The sequence below is a fragment of the Eumetopias jubatus genome, unplaced genomic scaffold, assembly GCF_037043125.1.
Source record: "Eumetopias jubatus isolate StellerSeaLion01/CBP00866 unplaced genomic scaffold, mEumJub1_p1.0 scaffold_74, whole genome shotgun sequence".
Classification (NCBI taxonomy): domain Eukaryota; kingdom Metazoa; phylum Chordata; class Mammalia; order Carnivora; family Otariidae; genus Eumetopias; species Eumetopias jubatus.
In genome coordinates, this window is record NW_028274880.1 from 421,261 (window position 1) to 440,677 (window position 19,417).

The following is a 19,417-nucleotide window of genomic DNA, read 5'->3' on the forward strand; positions in this document are numbered from 1 at the left end:
AGATGAGGCATGTATACATAAGGAATATAACTCAGCTGGGAAAATGAATGCAATCTTAACATTTGCAACAACTTGAATGGACCTAAGAGTATTATGCTAAGTGAAATGAATCACAGAAAAACAAACCTAGAGTGATTTCACTTATATGTGGAATCTAAAACACAAAACAAATTGGAACCAGACTCATAGATACAGGAAACAAGCTTTTGGTTACCAGACGAGGAAGGGGTCGGGGCAGATTATATAGGTAAACGGGATTAAGCGGTACAAACTTCCAGTTATAAAATAAATAGGCCATGGGGATGAATATACACGTAGGGAATATAGACAATATAATTACAGTCACTTTGTAGGATGACAGACGGTAACTAGACTTACCCTAAGGATCATTTAGTAATGTATAAAACTATCGGATCACTCTGATGTACACCATCTCATTTTTATTGTATACCAATGACACTCCAATTAAAAAAAGTAATTAAATTGAAAAAAAATAAAAAATAAAACTGCTACCTCACAAAGATTCTGGGGCTGGGCTCCCCCTACCAAGCATACCGGGCAGTTACTTGGGGCTAAGGCCCCAGGTGCCCAAGACCTGCTGAAGGAGTGTGCCCTGCACATGCAGGGCTGCTCAGTGCAGCGTTCCCAGGGATTTGGAACAGGGCAAGGGTTTGCAGACTCTGGTTTCAGGAGCTGGCTCTCAGGGTACAAGGGGTTTGTACAGTCACATGCCTTATATGCACAATGCAGCCTAGGCTCACCTTAGGCACAGCTGGAGGATACTGAACTAGCTACGGCAAGGAAGGGCCACTGGCTGGCAATTCCTCCAGTAAGAGAGAGCTGGGCTGTCTGGCAAGGGAGACACCAGGTCCCCAATCAGGCAAACAGTCCAGACGTACTGTACATGGACCGGGCAGTTCAGGGATGCCCAGGATCTGGAACAAGGCGAGTGTCTGAGGAGGCCAGGTCATTGGATCCGTCTCTAGAGGGATAAGGGGTATGTCTAACTTCAAGACATAACCTGCAGAAACGAGCATACTTTTCCCAAAGACACAGCTGGAAGAGACTGGAATATATTCCCAGGGCAGAGTTAGTTGGCTGGAAGATGATTCTTCCAAGAAGAGTCCTCTGGGTTCCCTGGTTCTGGAAGAGCCCTGGACCTGATTAGGCTACAAGTCCAAATAAGGATTTGCAGCTGCTGCCTCAATGTGATTCTCGGGGAGTGAGCTGGGGACTGTGCACCCCAAATCCGGGCCCGAGGCCCTCCCACCTACTCTGTGCTGCCCTGCAAGCAGGTGCGCTCCAGGGGAAGCTGGTGGCCTCTCGGGCTGAAGTCACACATTTCCCATTCTTGGGGTCTTCATCCATTCTTAACAACTGAGCCACTCAGGCGCCCCTATCTTCATCCATTCTTTTTTTTTTAATTTTTTTATTGTTATGTTAATCACCATATATTACATCATTAGTTTTTGGTGCAGTGTTCCATGATTCATTGTTTGTTCATAACACCCAGTGCTCCATGCAGAACGTGCCCTCCTCAATACCCATCACCAGGCTAACCCATCCCCCTACCCCCCTCCCCTCTAGAACCCTCAGTTTGTTTTTCAGAGTCCATCATCTCTCATGGTTCGTCTCCCCCTCTGACATACTCCCCTTTTCTTCCTCTCCTGTTATCTTCTTCTTTTTCTTTTTTCTTAAAATATGTTGCGTTATTTGTTTCAGAAGTACAGATCTGTGATTCAACAGTCTTGCACAATTCACAGCGCTCACCGTAGCACATACCCTCCCCAATGTCTATCACCCAGCCACCCCATCCCTCCCACCCACAACCACTCCAGTAACACTCAGTTTCTTTCCTGAGATTAAGAATTCCTCATATCAGTGAGGTCATGTGATACATGTCTTTCTCTGATTGACTTATTTCACTCAGCATAACACCCTCCAGTTCCATCCACGTCGTTGCAAATGGCAAGATCTCATTCCTTTTGATGGCTGCATAATATTCCATTGTGTATATATATATATATATACCACCTCTTCTTTATCCATTCATCTGTCGATGGGCATCTTGGCTCTTTCCACAGTTTGGCTATGGTGGACATTGCTGCTATAAACATTGGGGTACACGTACCCCTTCGGGTCCCTACATTTGTATCTTTGGGGTAAATACCCAGAAGTGCAATGGCTGGATCGAATGGTAGCTCTAATTTCAACTGTTTGAGGAACCTCCATACTGTTTTCCAGAGGGGTTGCACCAGCTTGCATTCCCACCAACAGTGTAGGAGGGTTCCCCTTTCTCCACATTCCCGCCAACATCTGTCATTCCCTGACTTGTTAATTTTAGCCATTCTGACGGGTGTGAGGTGGTATCTCATTGAGGTTTTGATTTGGATTTCCCTGATGCCGAGCGATGTTGAGCACTTTTTCATGTGCCTGTTGGCCATTTGGATGTCTTCTTTGGAGAAATGTCTGTTCATGTCTTCTGCCCATTTCTTGATTGGATTATTTGTTCTTTGGGTGTTGAGTTTGATAAGTTCTTTATAGATTTTGGATACTAGCCCTTTATCTGATATGTCATTTGCAAATATTTTCTCCCATTCTGTCGGTTGTCTTTTGGTTTTGTGGACTGTTTCCTTTGCTGTGCAAAAGCTTTTTATCTTGATGAAATCCCAATAGTTCATTTTTGCCCTGGCTTCCCGTGCCTTTGGTGAAGTTTCTAGGAAGAAGTTGCTGCGGCTGAGGCCGAAAAGGTTGCTACCTGTGTTCTCCTTTAGGATTTGGATGGACTCCTGTCTCACGTTTAGGTCTTTCAACCATTTGGAGTCTATTTTTGTGTGTGGTGTAAGGAAATGGTCCAGTTTCATTCTTCTGCATGTGGCTGTCCAATTTTCCCAACACCATTTGTTGAAGAGACTGTCTTTTTGCCATTGGACATTCTTTCCTGCTTTGTCAAAGTAAGTTGACCATAGAGTTGAGGGTCCATTTCTGGGCTCTCGATTCTGTTCCATTGATCTATGGGTCTGTTTTTGTGCCAGTACCATACTGTCTTGATGATGACAGCTTTGTAATAGAGCTGGAAGTCCGGAATTGTGATGCCGCCAGCTTTGCTTTTCTTTTTCAGTATTCCTCTGGCTATTCTGGGTCTCTTCTGGTTCCATACAAATTTTAGGATTATTTGTTCCCTTTCTTTGAAAAAAGTGGATGGTATGTTGATGGGGATTGCATTGAATGTGTAGATTGCTCTAGGTAGCATTGACATCTTCACAATGTTCATTCTCCCAATCCATGAGCATGGAACGTTTTTCCATTTCTTTGTGTCTTCTTCAATTTCTTTCCTGCGTATTTTATACTTTTCTGAGTACAGATCCTTTGCCTCTTTGGTTAGATTTATTCCTAGGTATCTAATGGTTTTGGGTGCAATTGTAAATGGGATCGACTCCTTGATTTGTCTCTCTTCTGTCTTGTTGTTGGTGTATAGGAATGCCACTGATTTCTGTGCATTGATTTTATAGCCTGCTACTTGACTGAATTCCTGTATGAGTTCTAGCAGTTTTGGGGTGGAGTCTTTTGGGTTTTCCACATACAGTATCATATCATCTGCAAAGAGTGAGAGTTTGACTTCCTCTTTGCCGATTTGGATGCCTTTGATTTCTTTTTGTTGTCTGATTGCTGTGGCTAGGACTTCTAATACTATGTTGAATAGCAGTGGTGAGAGTGGACATCCCTGCCGCGTTCCTGACCTTAGGGGAAAAGCTCTCAGCCTTTCCCCATTGAGAATGATATTCGCTGTAGGTTTTTCATAGATGGCTTTTATGATATTGAGGTATGTATCCTCTATACCTATACTCTGAAGAGTTTTGATCAAGAAAGGATGTTGTACTTTGTCAAATGCTTTTTCTGCATCTATTGAGAGGATCATATGATTCTTGCTCTTTCTTTTGTTAATGTATTGTATCACGTTGATTGATTTGTGGATGTTGAACCAGCCTTGCAGCCCAGGAATAAATCCCACTTGGTCGTGGTGAATAATCCTTTTAATGTACTGTTGGATCCTATTGGCTAGTATTTTGGTGAGAATTTTTGCATCCATGTTCATCAAGGATATTGGTCTGTAATGCTCTTTTTTGATGGGGTCTTTGTCTGGTTTTAGGATCAAGGTAATGCTGGCCTCATAAAATGAGTTTGGAAGTTTCCCTTCCATTTCTATTTTTTGGAACAGTTTCAGGAGAATAGGTATTAATTCTTCTTTAAATGTCTGATAGAATTCCCCTGGGAAGCCATCTGGCCCTGGGCTTTTGTTTGTTGGGAGATTTTTGATGACTGCTTCAATTTCATTAGTGGTTATAGATCTGTTCAGGTTTTCTATTTCTTCCTGGTTCAGTTTTGGTAGTTGCTACATCTCTAGGAATGCACCCATTTCTTCCAGGTTATCTAATTTGCTGGCATAGAGTTGCTCATAATATGTTCTTATAATTGTTTGTATTTCTTTGGTGTTGCTTGTGATCTCTCCTCTTTCATTCATGATTTTGTTGATTTGGGTCATTTCTCTTTTCTTTTTGATCAGTCTGGCCAGGGGTTTATCAATCTTGTTAATTCTTTCAAAGAACCAGCTCCTAGTTTTGTTGATGTGTTCTACTGTTCTTTTGGTTTCTATTTCATTGATTTCTGCTCTGATCTTTATGATTTCTCTTCTCCTGCTGGGTTTAGGCTTTATTTGCTGTTCTTTCTCCAGCTCCTTTAGGTGTAGGGTTAGGTTGTGTATTTGAGACCTTTCTTGTTTCTTGAGAAAGGCTTGTATTGCTATATACTTTCCTCTAGGACTGCCTTTGCTGTATCCCAAAGATTTTGAACAGTTGTGTTTTCATTTTCATTGGTTTCCATGAATTTTTTAAATTCTTCTTTAATTTCCTGGTTCACCCATTCATTCTTTAGTAGGATGCTCTTTAGCCTCCATGGATTTGAGTTCTTTCCGACTTTCCTCTTGTGGTTGAGTTCTAGTTTCAAAGCATTGTAGGCTGAAAATATGCAGGGAATGATCCCAATCTTTTGGTACCAATTGAGACCTGATTTGTGACCTAGGATGTGATCAATTCTGGAGAATGTTCCATGGGCACTAGAAAAGAATGTGTATTCCTTTGCTTTGGGATGGAGTGTTCTGAATATGTCTGTGAAGTCCATTTGGTCCAGTGTGTCATTTAAAGTCTTTATTTCCTTGTTGATCTTTTGCTTAGATGATCTGTCCATTTCAGTCAGGGGGGTGTTAAAGTCCCCCACTATTATTGTATTGTTGTCAATGTGTTTCTTTGCTTTTGTTATTAATTGCCTTTTATAATTGGCTGCTCCCATGTTCGGGGCATAGATATTTACAATTGTTAGATCTTCTTGTTGGATAGACCCTTTAAGTAGGATATAGTGTCCTTCCTCATCTCTTATTACAGTCTTTGTTTTAAAATCTAGTTTGTCTGATATAAGGATTGCCACCCCAGCTTTCTTTTGGTGTCCATTAGCATGGTACATGGTTTTCCACCCCCTCACTTTCAATCTGGGGATGTCTTTGGGTCTAAAATGAGTCTCTTGCAGACAGCATATGGATGGGTCTTGTTTTTTAATCCAATCTGATAGCCTGCGTCTTTTGATTGGGGCATTTAGCCCATTTACATTCAGGGTAATTATTGAAAGGTATGAATTTAGTGCCATTGTATTACCTGTAAGGTGACTGTTAACTGTCTGTTGTCTGTGTTCGTTTCTGCTCTTTGCTGCTTTTAGGTTCTCTCTTGGCTTAGAGGACCCCTCTCAATATTTCTTGGAGGGCTGGTTTCGTGTTTGCAAATTCCTTTAGTTTTTGTTTGTTCTGGAAGCTTTTTATCTCTCCTTCTATTTTCAATGATAGCCTAGCTGGATATAGTATTCTTGGCTGCATATTTTTCTCGTTTAGTGCTCTGAAGATAGCTTGCCAGTCCTTTCTGGCCTGCCAGGTCTCTGTGGATAGGTCTGTTGCCAATCTAATGTTTCTACCATTTTAGGTTACATATCTCTTCTCCCGAGCTGCTTTCAGGATTTTCTCTTTGTCTCTGAGACTCGTAAGTTTTACTATTAGATGTCGGGGTGTTGACCTATTATTATTGATTTTGAGAGGGGTTCTCTGTGCCTCCTGGATTTTAATGCCTGTTTCCTTCCTCACATTAGGGAAGTTCTCTGCTATAATTTGCTCCAATATACCTTCTGCCCTCTCTCTCTCTCTTCTTCTTCTTCTGGGATCCCAATTATTCTAATGTTGTTTCGTCTTATCATATCACTTATCTCTCGAATTCTGCCCTCATGATCCTGTAGTTGTTTCTCTCTCTTTTTCTCAGCCTCTTTATTTTCCATCATTTGGTCTTCTCTATCACTGATTCTCTCTTCTGCCTCATTTATCCTAGCATTTAGTGCCCCCATTTTTGATTGCACCTCATCAATAGCCTTTTTGATTTCGATTTGGTTAGATTTTAGTTCTTTTATTTCTCCAGAAAGGGTTTCTCTAATAACTTCCACGCTTTTTTCAAGCCCAGCTAGTATCTTTAAAGTCATGATTCTGAACTCTAGGTCCGACATCGTACTAATGTCCGTATTGTGTAGGTCCCTGGCTGACGGTACTACCTCTTGTTCTTTTTGCTGAGGTGATTTCTTTCGTCTTGTCATTTTGTCCAGAGGAGAATAGATGAATGAGAGAACAAAATGTTAACAGGTTTACAACGTCCCCAGCAAATATACTCTATACAAATCAGAAAAGACCTGAAACCAGGGGAAAAGAAAGGGAAAGAAAGAAAACAGAAAGAGAAAAAGAAAAAAAAAAGAAAAAAAAAGAAAAAAAAAGATAAAAACAAACACAAAGCAATACAAAAAAGGCAGAATATGATCAAATATGATCAGGCTAGTGCATAGATCAGTGCCACACACTAGATTTTGGGCGTATTTTGGTCTGTTAGAAAAAAGTGCCTCCTAAAATTTTAAAGGAAGAAAGACATATATGTACAAAATAAGGGTTGATACAATGAAGGGATGGAAGATGACTGTAAAGATGATAATTATAAAAGATCTTATAAAAGGACTTGGTAAGATAAGTTGTTTGAAAAAAGAAAGAAGATTTAAGAAAAAAAAAAAGGAAAAAGGGAGAGAATGTGATCAGGCAGGAGACTAGAACAAAGCCATACACTAGTGATTTAGGGTATATTTTGATCTGTTAGAAGAAACTGTACCTCAAAATTTTAAAGAGAGAACAACTTATATATATATGCCAAAAATAAGGGTAACTACTATGAAGGGATAAAATATGACTCTAAAAATGAAAAATAAAAAATGTTTTTTTTTTTAAAAAGGGATTTATAAGATGTTGGTTGAAAAAGGGAAAAATAAAAATAAAAAAAACAGTCAACAAAAATTAACTTTGATGAAATAATGAATCTTGGTAAAAAAAAAAAAAAAAAAACAGCCGTGAATCTATGGGCAATATTCTCCTAGCGCTGGAGTTCTCCTATTCTCCTTGATCGATCAACTTGGTCTTGGCTTGCTGGCTGTTTGGGCTGATCTTCTGGGGGAGGGGCCTGTTGCTGTGGTTTCCAAATGTCTTTGCCGGAGGCAGAATTGCCCCGCCCTTGTCGGTCCGGGCTAAGGAAGCTGCTCCGGTTTGCTCTCAGGAGCTTTTGTTCCCTGCAAGCTCTCGGTACAGCTTTGGAGGACCAGGGCAGAAATGGTGGCCTCCCAATCTCCACTCGGAGGAGCTGAGAACTCGGGGCCCCGCTCCTCAGTGTGCCCCCAGAGAAAAGCAGTCACTTCCGTGTCCCCGGTCTCCGGCCGCACTCCGTGCTCACCCGGCCTGTGATCGAGCGTTGCTATCTCTGGCACCCGACCCCGCGCGGAGTCTCCAAACCCAGCAGATCCCTGCAGTGCGTTCCCGCACCGCTCCTCCCCGGGAAGGAAGGGGAGTCTCCCCGGATCTGCTGCTTGTTGGGTCCCTGCTGGGGGAGCCGTGCCCCGACTGGGCCGCAGATCACAGTTTATGGCAACCCCGAGCTGAGAGCCCGCGCCTCTGCTCCGTATCTGCAGCCGGCTTCCCTGCTCTGATACCTGGGAGCTCTGGCGCACTCGGGCACCCCCGGTCTCTCTGTGACCCCAAGGGTCCTGAGACCACACTGTCCCGGGAGGATTCCACCCCCCGCTTAGCCACTGCAGCGACGTCCCTCCGCCGAGCCAACTTCTAAAAGGTCCGATTTTGTGCTCCGCGGCTCTATCACTTGCCAGAGGCGGCCGGCGGAGGCCCCTCCCCCTCCGTCTATCCTCCCGAATATCGCCTGGGATTCACTTCTCTGCACGGCCTACCTTCCAGTAAGTGGTCGCTTCTCTGTTCAGAGAGTTGTTGCTACTCTCCTGTTCGATCTCCTGTTGAGTTCGTAGGTGTTCAGAATGGTTTGATCCCTATTCAGCTGGATTCCTGAGACCAGACGAAATCTAGGTCTCCTACTCCTCCGCCATCTTGCTCCGCCTCCTCTTCATCCATTCTTGTTCACCGCAAGTCCCTCTCCACTGGGTTGCTTGGGCCCCATGGTAGGAAGAAACTCACCAGCTGTGCCCCCACCGCACTGTGCTAGGGTCCTCCAGAGGAGGCTCCACGGTGCAAGGATCTGGGGTTTGTCCACCATGCAGCCACAGCAGGGCTGTCACCAAATAGGCACCTAGAAATGCTGCATGAAGGATGGATCCTGCCACGAAGTCTGGGATGGAGGAAACCAGGAGCTCTACTGGGGTAGAAATCTTGTAGAGTCAACAACTCCACCTCCCAACCTGTGGAAGGAGTCTCCCACATGATCCAAGCAGCCTCTATTAGAGAGCACACCCCTGTCCCTCCACAGCTACTCCAGCCCTGAGAGACCCTACGATATCTAATCCCAACACAACCTCGGGGGCCAGCACTGATGTGGGAAACAAAGGCAGAAGAAAAATTATTAAATTTCCTTATACCTACAGCCCACTGATAAGCCCTTGAAACAGGTAGAGGGACATTTCTTCTAGGGACTCAGCTGCCTCTATTGATACTTTGCTAAGGGGGAAAGGCAATCCTAGCCCGGAAGCACCCCCAACCCCCAGATCCTGTAGGTCCAACTTTAGCATATCAAACTTTCTTTGGAAACTTCCTTTATCTCTAAACCCCCCAAGATATGTGTTGGTAATCACCCCCCAAGCAGATAGCCCACCGATATACATCTGAAGGTTCTCATGACTCAGGTTTTATTAGGTGGTAATAAATGGCCTTTTCCCAACAATAGGTAGCCCCCTCAAGGTCCTGGAAACCTTGCTTCCAAAGTTCCTTAGAGACTTACCCTATCCCTAACCCCCTCTCAACTTGAAAGTATATAATGGGCCGTTCCTCATGACCCCAGTGCAGCTCTTCCTGCCTATGGGTCCTGTCCCCGAGCTTTCAAAAAACCACCTTTTTGCACCAAAGAGGTCTCAAGAATTCTTTCTTGGCCATTGGATTTGACCCCTAATGTTCTTTCCTACATAGTCCCACCTCACGGAACTTTCCCATCCTCCCACCTTGAGAGTGGACTTCCACTTTAATTAGGTGTTTGGTGCTTGCTACATCCCTGCTGACTGTCTTAATTCAAGCACGGATCAGATCCCTGCATGAATCTTCTGGAGGATCCAGGAACTGAGACCTCCATTCACACAATGCAGACTCAGGGGTAACAGCTTCAAATGATGCATGAGTGCCACCAATTGGCACCTACTGCCTCAGAATGATGGGGGGGGCTCTCCCATCCTCTACACTGTGCAGGCATTTGGGGACAGGCACTAACTCCCCAGGCCCGGAGGGCCCCAGTGCCCAAGGTCTGCAGAAGGACTACGTGCTGGGCATGTGCGGCTGTGCAGACCAGTGTCAGGAGGGATCTAGAACTGGCAAGGGTCTTGGAGTCCTGATCACAGGATTCAGCTCTTGCAGGACCAAGTTTGTGCCTAATCGGAAGCTCTACTCGGCACAAGTGGGCATGGTCCCCCTGAAGGCCGAGATGGAGGAAATGGTAGCACCTTGCCTGCATCAGCCCAGCCCCCTGGCTAGGGTCTCCTTCACTGAGAGACTTGCTTACTGGTCAGCCCAGGCCACTATCAGGCAGTCAGTCCAAACGGGGACTGGTAGTCCCCAGTTTAAAGCTGCCACCTCAGGAAGATTCGGGGGGCATCGGGCACTGTCCCCTCTGGAGGCTATGCAGCTTTGGGGGACCAGCCTGAGCCTAACAGGCCCCAAGAGCCAAAGGCCAGCTGACAGAGTACATACTGCACATGCGTGGGAGACACAGGTTAGGGGAGCCTGGAATCTGAACCAGGGCATCCGTAGGGACAGGCTGAGTTCTAGTAGTGAGCTACTGGGGGACCAGGACACAGCCTAATTCCAAGTGCTAGTCTGCACAAATGTGCCAGTTCTTCCCCGTGAAGACACACCTAGAGGAATCTGGACTGCCTGTCAGGCAAGGCAGTGCAGGATGGGTTGAGATTCCGTCCAGTAAGAGAGACCCAAGAGCCTTGATTATGGTAGCCCGGGACCCCATCAGGCAGCCACTCTAAGTGGGGAGTGACTGAGCCAGTTTGAAGCTGCCACCTCAGAAAGAGTTTTGAGGAGTGAGCTCTGTCCACCCCGAGAACGCTGCAGGTTCAGGGGACCTGACTAAGCCCAACGGGCCTGGTAAACCGGGGTAGCCCAACGCTGCTGGCCGACAGTGTAGACACTCTCAGCACACACTACTTGTCTCTCCTGGTTTAGCATCCCATATCCTCTCCTGTCTTTACCTGCTAGACCTAACTGGCTATCACCTGCATGACTCCATACTTACTGTCTGCATCATAGTACGCATACATCTTCGATTTCTTTCCTTTTATTCTTTTCCTTTCCTTTCCTTCCTCTTCCTTCCTTCCTTCATTCCTCTTTCTTATCTTCATTCTTTCCTTCTTCCTTCCTTTTTTCTTTCATTTTCTTTCTTTCTTTCTTTCTTTCTTTCTTTCTTTCTTTCTTTCTTTCTTTCTTTCTTTCTTTCTTTCTTTCTTTCTTTCTTTCTTTCTGTCTCTCTCTTTCCCTCCCTTCTCTCTCTCCTACCTCACACCCACGCCCCTTCCTTCCTCAGCAGTCATTCATGAGGAAATGTCTCCCTTTATATTCATGCTCCGCAGTCAAGACTTTTAGGACCCATGTCCCACCCACCCAAGGGCTCCCTTCTCTAGCTGGGCCCTCGCCACTATACAAGGGTATGCAGTATAAAATGTCCATTTTCCTGTGAAAACTTTTCTTGTTGAGATTTTAATTTTTTTGTGGTTTTTTGTTTTGTTTTGTTTTGTTTTTTCAGTGAGGGAAAGGCTTGTTGCCTTAGCCACCAATGTGGACAGCAGAGATTGACTACTCCTGTTGCTGTCAGCCCTGTTAACACCACTGAGGACAGAATCAGCCCCAAGTCTCCAGCCCCCACCCCACCCCCACCAGGTCTCATTGAGGGGACAGTCCTGGAGGCTCAGCATGGGCCCTGCCTGTCACAGCAGCTCACTGCCTCATGGGCTTCCACAGCAGAACGCAGAGATCTCACTGCTGTTTCTCACGGCCTAGAGAATGGTAGGAAAGATCTATATCTTCTTTCCCTATCCGTCTTATGTCCTAATGCAGTTATTCCAGGACCTGGAGTAAAGATCCCTTCAAATACAAAACGTGGTAAGACTCGACTTCCTTGGAAACAGATCTCCACTTCCTTGGAAATTGATCTTCAATGTACTGAAGAGAGAAAGAGACGCTTACACCAGACGCGTCAGCGGGAAATGACCCAGAGACACCCTGTTAGGTAAGGACACACATCATCCAGATCTGAGGGCCAAGAGGGGCATTCAAAAGCCTCCAGAATAAACTGCAGTGCATGCACAAATGTTCCTTCTCATTAAGGGACATGCACACTTCCTTGGTCTCAAAATCTAAGTCACGACAACATTAATTAAGTTACATCTACAAGTTACAAAATGATGGCATAATATTTATTATACATTACATATTGTATATACTTATGTTTATATATGATTGCTTTACATTTTAAGCATATGTACATTTCTACTTTTACTTTTAATATTTTAAACTTCAAAATTTTTCTTTAAACATTCTAGGCTTCTGTTTTTTGTCAGTTTGGCATTACACATCATCCACTTGGGAGACAACAGTAAGAAGCATTTTATTTATACTCCCTTTTTATTGTATATTTATTGTTTAGTCATCATCAGTCTCATACTTTCAATGTTTTCAAAAGGTTATCAAGGAGAGAAACATAAGGGTAACAGAGAAGAAATCAACAATGCTACAGCACAGAAGCTCCAGCAGAAAACACTCAACTGGATGCTGAATAATTTTGGAGAGGGGAATGGAAGCACGGATGGCTGGCGGCCCCAGGATTCAAGTCCCTACCTCAGGGCTTTCCAAGGTGGTAAGTCGCCTTGTCCCCCGAAAAGCTTTGTGGTCATCTCCGTCACTGGCCTCCCAGTTTAGGATCGGAGAACAACTTGGAATACATTAAGGATAAAATGAAAGCCCCAACAGAGCTCATTTTATCATCTTCACATGATGATATACTATAAAGTGAAAAGTATGTCCGAGTGAGGTGCTCCTCTGCTGTGAAAACAAGTTGTGCCCTTTCATTGGTATGAGGTTGCATTTGCTCAGGTCTAGAGGAGTGTGATTTAAAGATATTCAAGCAACTATTGCACCCGAAGTGAAAAGCGGACCCTTGATTGGCTTATTGCAGACTCTCAGGCTCCAGACCCCACGTCTCTGGCTTGGGGGGGGGGGTGGTGGTGTCATGTTCCTCTGGCAGGGACAAGGGGTTGGGAGGGTTTTCTGTAGTCCTCAAAACCTGTGGGTGGTCCCTGCCCTGAAGGCCTGGTTTTAATCACTGTCCAGGAAAGTCACAGCCTGACTTTAACATATGAATGGAAGGAAGAGAGAAAATCTGACTTGCAGGGTCCTTGAGCCAGATCCTGACCCTCCAGGACCCCTGGCAGTTTGTTTTGAATCCTTAAATTAACAAGTAGGGTTTACCTGAGCAAACACACATGGGCAGGGAGGTAAACTTTAGGGCCTCTCCGGGGAGGCTCATGTGGCCCTCTCGGGGGGAGTCTCCCGCGAAGGGCCAGGAGGCAGCCGGCGCCAACACCCAGAGGTCCCCCCAACAGGCGCGCCCCCGCCGCTGCGCTGCTGCAGGAATGGCGGCACCTGCGTCCTGGGCAGCTTCTGCGTATGCCCCGCCCACTTCACCGGCCGTTATTGCGAGCACGACCAGAGGCAGAGGTGCGCGCCTGCGGGAGCGGGCTGAGAGTTGGCCGGGGGGAGAAGGGGCGCTTGACCTTGTGGAGGGGAGCGGGCGCGGCGGGGGGCGCCGGGGTAGAGGTTGGGGGAGGAGAGTGGATGGGCGCAGGCGCTGAGCACGCGCGGGGCGGGGCGGGGCGTGGAGGGGAGCGGACACGAAGGGCGGGGGGCCGGGCGGGGCGATCCCGCCGATGGTGCCTCTCTGTCCGCTCAGGGAATGCGGCGCCCTGATGCACGGAGCCTGGACCCTCCACCGCTGCCGCCTTTGCAGGTGTGTGTTCGCAGCTCTGCACTGTCTCCCCCAGCAGACGCCCGGCAGCTGCGGTAAGAGGATCGCGTCCTGAGCACACAGTCCCCGCACGCCGGGCATTGCTCCTTGGTACCTTCCAATCCGCAGAGATGTAGCTATGCCAGGCGACACAGAAATGAGAAGCTGGGTTGATTGATCACTTAGGAAAGTCACACTGGTTGTGAATCACATAGCATGTTATCATTATTATTTAGAGTGATTCCTAAGTTTACTCTGCCCCGATTGCTGGGTTTAAATGTGTTTTCCAAACAGTGGCCTTTGAGTGAGCAGACTTTGGGGAGCACAGCAGCTGGTAAGCAGAGCCAGCCTGGCAGAGAGGTTGCCCACTCAATCTCCAGTGACACCACGCCAACACCGTCTCCTTAACTTTGAAATGAGGAGGGCACTGGAGCAGGACAGGGACAGGCGTGGATGGCCAGGCGCCGCCCTTTAGAGCCAACCAGGCAGTGCTCCCAGAGAAGGAAGGCACCTTGTAACCACCCTCAGACCTGCCAGGCATAGGAAAAGCCAGGAGGGTGTGGAGAACACATGGGGTGAACACTCATTTGTGAGAATTCTGAGCAGGGAGCAAACTCAAGGCACATGTTTCCCTTGTTAAACTCAGGAACATGAATTTCCTGGGTCAGAAAACAGACTTAGGAAAAGGAAGCACAGTCTTTCCATCCCACATCCTGCACCCTTTCCCCTCTTCAGCATGCTCTGCCTGGACTCCAGTGAGAAGCACAGTGAATGAAGGCACATCCCTTCAGCCTCTTCATCAGCCCTGGGGGCCTTGGCTGTGCAGTGAGCAGTCAAAGCTCCCAGACCCCCTTTTCTGTTCCTCCGTCCACCTTCTTCGACCCTGGCCAAATCCCACAGTTGAAGGGGATGTACTTCCTGATATCACAGCCCTTCAACAGCACCCCCCACCCCTTTGTCCACTGTCAGGACTGCAGGGGAGGGGCACCACTACTGGGGGTGGACCCTCCAATCCAGCCTCCTGCCCCTGCCTTCCTGGTGGGCCCAGTAGTGGAGGAGCGCACTTAATGACTGCTCAGCTTCCAGCCCACCTTCCTGCCCCTCCCTCCCTGTGCTGCAACCTTGGGGAGGATGAGCTGTCAAGAGATGCTAAATGAAGGTACAGCCCATCAACCCCCCCTTCCTGCCCCTCCCTTCTCATGCAGCTGTGCGTGGTGTGGCCAGTGCCAGTAGGGAGAGAGAGATGATAGTACAGCATTGCACGATGTTGCGGGTTGTCCTCCCTGTCTCCTGCCCACCGGGTTTCCCAAAGCACCCTGCTCCTTCTGTTTGCCGGGCTTATGCCCCTGATTCACTGGCTGCTCCTTTTGTGGCTCAGAAAAAGAAGGACACAAGTTAGGGAACAGGCATCGGGATGGCAAGTGGCACCTGTGTGGTCCTACAGGTGAAGTCATTTCCTACATGCCCTTGGCGCTCCCAGCAGGAATGTGGGGCCGGGGCTAGCTGTGGGCATTTGCAGTCTCCTGTGCAAGGCCAGCTTGGGTTCAGAAGCAACAGGGCAGGGACCAGATTCCAGACCCTCTGCTTACTGTTTTCTATCCTTGGAGACCTCCAAGGCTGGGACTGCTGTCTGCCAAGGACTGGGACAGTGGCTCCTCCATGTGACTTCTGCTCATCACAGCTAAACAAAATAGTCATGTTTCACAGTAATTTGTCAGGTGCCGAGAGGACAGGAGCACTTTTGTACTGTTGGACCTTCCTTCCTCAGGGCGGATGACCCTGCTGGCTTGCTGACGGAGGTTATGATGACAGGAGGGATGGTGATGAGAATGATGATGGCTCTCAGTATAGTTCAGGCCCTGTCTCCACCTTATCCCGTTTGATTCTCTTAAGCCCATGAAATAGGTATTATCGTACTTTTTATATTTGAGGAAACCGAGGCTTAGAGGAGTTAACGCCTACCGCTAATAAACAGGATCTGATGTTTCTTTAAGAGATAATCACAAAAGGCTAATTGTCAAATTGAGAAATAATACATTTTATAACATTTAATTATTTAAAAATACTGCCAAGGAACATACCATAGCATATTGATATAATTAATATTATTCTATGAATAGTAAGAATATTACTCTGAATAAAATGGCTACCATTTATGCTCTACATGAGGACATCCCTGAAGTACATCAAACACTTTTTTTAATTGCGATATAATCTACATATAACAGCATATTAGTTTCAGGTGTATAACATAATGACTCGGCATTTCTGTACGTTGTGAAATGATCACCACACTAAGTCTAGTTAATATCCATCACCTTCCATAGTTATGGTTTTCTTTCTCGTGATGAGAACTTTTAAGATCTACAATCTTACTAACTTTCAAATATAGATTTATTAACTTTAGTCAACATGCTGTACATTACATCCCCATGAGTTATTTATTTTGAAACTGGAAATTTGTACCTTTTGATCTTGGATCTTCACCCACTTTGCCCACCTACCAACCCTCACCTTCGGCAGTCACCAAACTTCTTGTATCTGTGAGTTGTGTTGTTTTTACTTAAGATTCCAGATGTGAAGCTTATGGTATTTGTCTTTCTCTGTTCCATCTATTTAATTTAGCAGAACGCCCTCAAGGTCCATCCGTGTTGTCACAAATGGCAAGATTTCCTTCTTTTATGTGGCTGACAAATATTCCATTGTGTGTGTTTGTGTTATCTATCATATATTTTCTTTTATCCACACTTATGTCACATTCATTTTATTTATATCATATATGTTCTTTGTCCATTCATCCATCAGTGTTCACTTAGGTTGCTTCCATGTTTTGGCTATTGTAAAAAATATGCAGTGAACACAAAGGTGCATATATATTTTTGAGTTAGTATGTTTATTTCCTTTGGATAAATGCCCAGAGAGGGAATTGCTGGATCATGCGGAGTTCTATTAATAATTTTTTGAAAACCCCCGTACCTGTTTCCAGAGTGGCTGCACCAGTTTACATTCCCACCAACGGTGCATAAGGTTCAGAATGTGAATCTCAACTACTGTGCCATTTCTGTACTCTTCCTATAGGAATAATTATCAATACAAACTAAAGATATTTTTGATAGTGTTATTTTGAATATTGAAAATAGGGCCATATTCTAAATCTATAGGTGTTGTAAATCCTTTAACGGGGTGTTATGAGGATTTTGAAGAACATATGGAAGATAGAATGGAAAATTATGTTCATAATATAAGGAAAAGAGGTGAATCAAGGATACCTGTGAATGGGTGAGTCGCCAGTAGATAACATCATACTACAAAATCATGACCCACCAGCACCTCCAGGGACCTGAAGGCCATGGGACCTCCTAAGGTCCTTCTTGACCTGATGCTCTGTGGGTCCAAGAATGACAGGCTTTCTCAATGCCAAATAGAATGTCTTTTCAAGGGCATGGTTTTCCATTCTGATTCAGAAGAACGCTATTAGTTTCTCAACCTGCCCTCTACCCTCTCACAGAGATGTTGAAGGATAAACTGAATGCCAAATAATCTTGTTTGTTGCTGTGAGCTATTTTGTCATTTTCCTGTTACATGTTGTAAATGGTGTTTTGTGAATAATATTCTCAATAAATATTGAACGGATTGTCTTTGACCAGTTAGTTCCAAATACAGCTCCAAAGAAGAAACACCATATAAGCCCTTACCTATTATTAGATTGCTTTCAAAAGAAACCATTTTGAGTATTCTAAACGATATGCTTGAGGCAGGCAACTCTCATTACCTCTACTATTTTCTTCATTTACATTTGTTAATTTTGCATTTAAAGAGACAGTGTAGGATAATAGAAAAAGCATTGGAAAAATCCCTCCAAAATACTTGTTCAAATCCCCCAAAATACTTGTTATAATCCTTATGATTTTGATGAAAGGTTGAATAACTTGCTTGTGTTTCAGTCTCTTCAACTGCAAAATTAGAGCTGAATATTTACCCCATTGATTTGTTAAGATGAAAAGGACTTCACCTGTTATATATGATGCACAAAATAATTATTATTTTATTCTCATCCCCATTAGCAGTGTTCAAGTCAATATAGTGAGGTTTCAAAAATTATTTCATAATCTAACATTATATGCAAGTTTCCTGAAATGTGTTTTATAGTTTGTGAACAATATCCACTAATTGAGGGGCATTAAGTTAATTATGGTTAAAAAAAAAAAAACAACAAACAAAAAACAGGCTTCCAGCAGACAGGAAGCTTAGTGTTGAGCCAGGCCAAAAACTCATTATACCATGGGGTGGTTAGCCCCCCAAAATTAAGTACTTCATTAGCTTCAAGAACCAGTTTAGTGTTCCAAAATTTAGAGTCTAAGTACTGACAGGGTGAAGTAGCAAACTCAAGTGCCTTCAGAGGTAAACAGGGAATGTGAATGTCAGGTTGGGGTCAGCTCAAGCCTCACCTCATGCTTCCAACTCAGTTTTAAAAACGGTATGTCTGACACCAACCAACCCAAACAAGGAAACAACCATCATAGGGCCAGAACCAGCCTATTCGGCCTATGGGAGAGGTGGCCCTCCAGGGTCATGGCCCCAGCCAGCAACAACATGCTGTGTGGGAGAGAGAGAGACCCTTTGTCCTGCCCTCCAGGGACAGTCTCCCACGCTAGGTGCCATTGCAATGGGTAAGATTCTCTGGGTGTCATGGCAGGAGAGGAAGGCGTCTGGCTCCCAGAGGTATCTGCAAATTGGAGAGTTTTAGGAATGCTGGTTCTGGACCCCACGTTGAAATATGGCGTTCTCCTCATTCAGGGTGGTCTTCATCCTTTTATCTGTTTTAATTTCCCACTCCCCTCCAGTAAAAATACTTGAGTATGTTCCGCATTCAGTGGTGTGAGACAGTGGTCATGCAGAGCAGGTGCAGACTTAATTTTACTTACATCTTCTTTCTCACATTTGCACAGGACTAATACACACGATAAAAATCTGTGCTGTGTTTGACCAAGTCTAAAAAAGGCCTTTTGATAAGGATGTGATACAAATCCTAGGTCACAGTAAGTCATCCCCTGGAGGCAGAGTTTCCTTTTTGGTAGGAGGTGAGTTAATGGCCATAGAACAATTGATTCAGTAGATTCTAAGAAGTACAGTAAATATTGTAAGGCTTAGTTTTACATTTTCTATAAATGTATAGTGGAAGTTCTAATATTGTCTCTCTGAGCTCAGTGGGTGACCATGGGCCTCCCGAGAGGGACACCATATGGCACTCACAGTCCCAATTTGTGGACCCCCGCGGGCAAGGCTGACTTGGTCTAACCAAAGCTGACTAAAGCAGGATCCTGTGAGTTTCTATCCAAGAAATGACTGCCAGCAGGGCCTTAATCCTTTCCTGTGGGCAGCCTGTTTCCTTCCACCACGGAGAGTCAACACTGAAGCTCAGTATGGGCTGACCCCTTTCTCACCTGGATTATTTTTTCAGACCTGGAAGATTTTGTCGCCGCACGCTCCAGTGGACTGAGTGCACAACGCATGCTGAGTGTTCTCTTCCTTCTTCCGTGCTTGTTCTTCCAAAGCCTCCTCAGGGAAGAGGGAGACTGCTGACCAGACCCTAGAGGACCGAACCCCCAGTTCCACATCGGCAGAGCCTTGGCATCCCCGCGCAGCCTGAGCTAGCATGGTCCTCTCTGGGAAAGCCGGGACTTGGGCAGCCTCTCATTTTCTGCGTTGTAGGGAATAGGTTTGTCTCATCTCCTATCAACTGACGCATTCGATGAATATTTTCATTGTTTAATAAATATTTCCGTGGAAGA

General features: G+C 45.3%; 1 protein-coding gene across 1 annotated transcript; it reads left to right on the forward strand.

The window, feature by feature from the left end:
* The first annotated feature begins 11,829 nt into the window (after window positions 1-11,829).
* Window positions 11,830-19,208, forward strand: LOC148161763 (cryptic protein-like). The gene is made up of 6 exons (XM_088020578.1): window positions 11,830-11,852; window positions 12,166-12,218; window positions 12,306-12,479; window positions 13,225-13,339; window positions 13,572-13,681; window positions 19,087-19,208. The coding sequence occupies exons 1-6, from the start codon at window positions 11,830-11,832 to the stop codon at window positions 19,206-19,208; spliced, it is 597 nt and encodes a 198-aa protein (XP_087876704.1).
* Window positions 19,209-19,417: the final 209 nt, after the last annotated feature.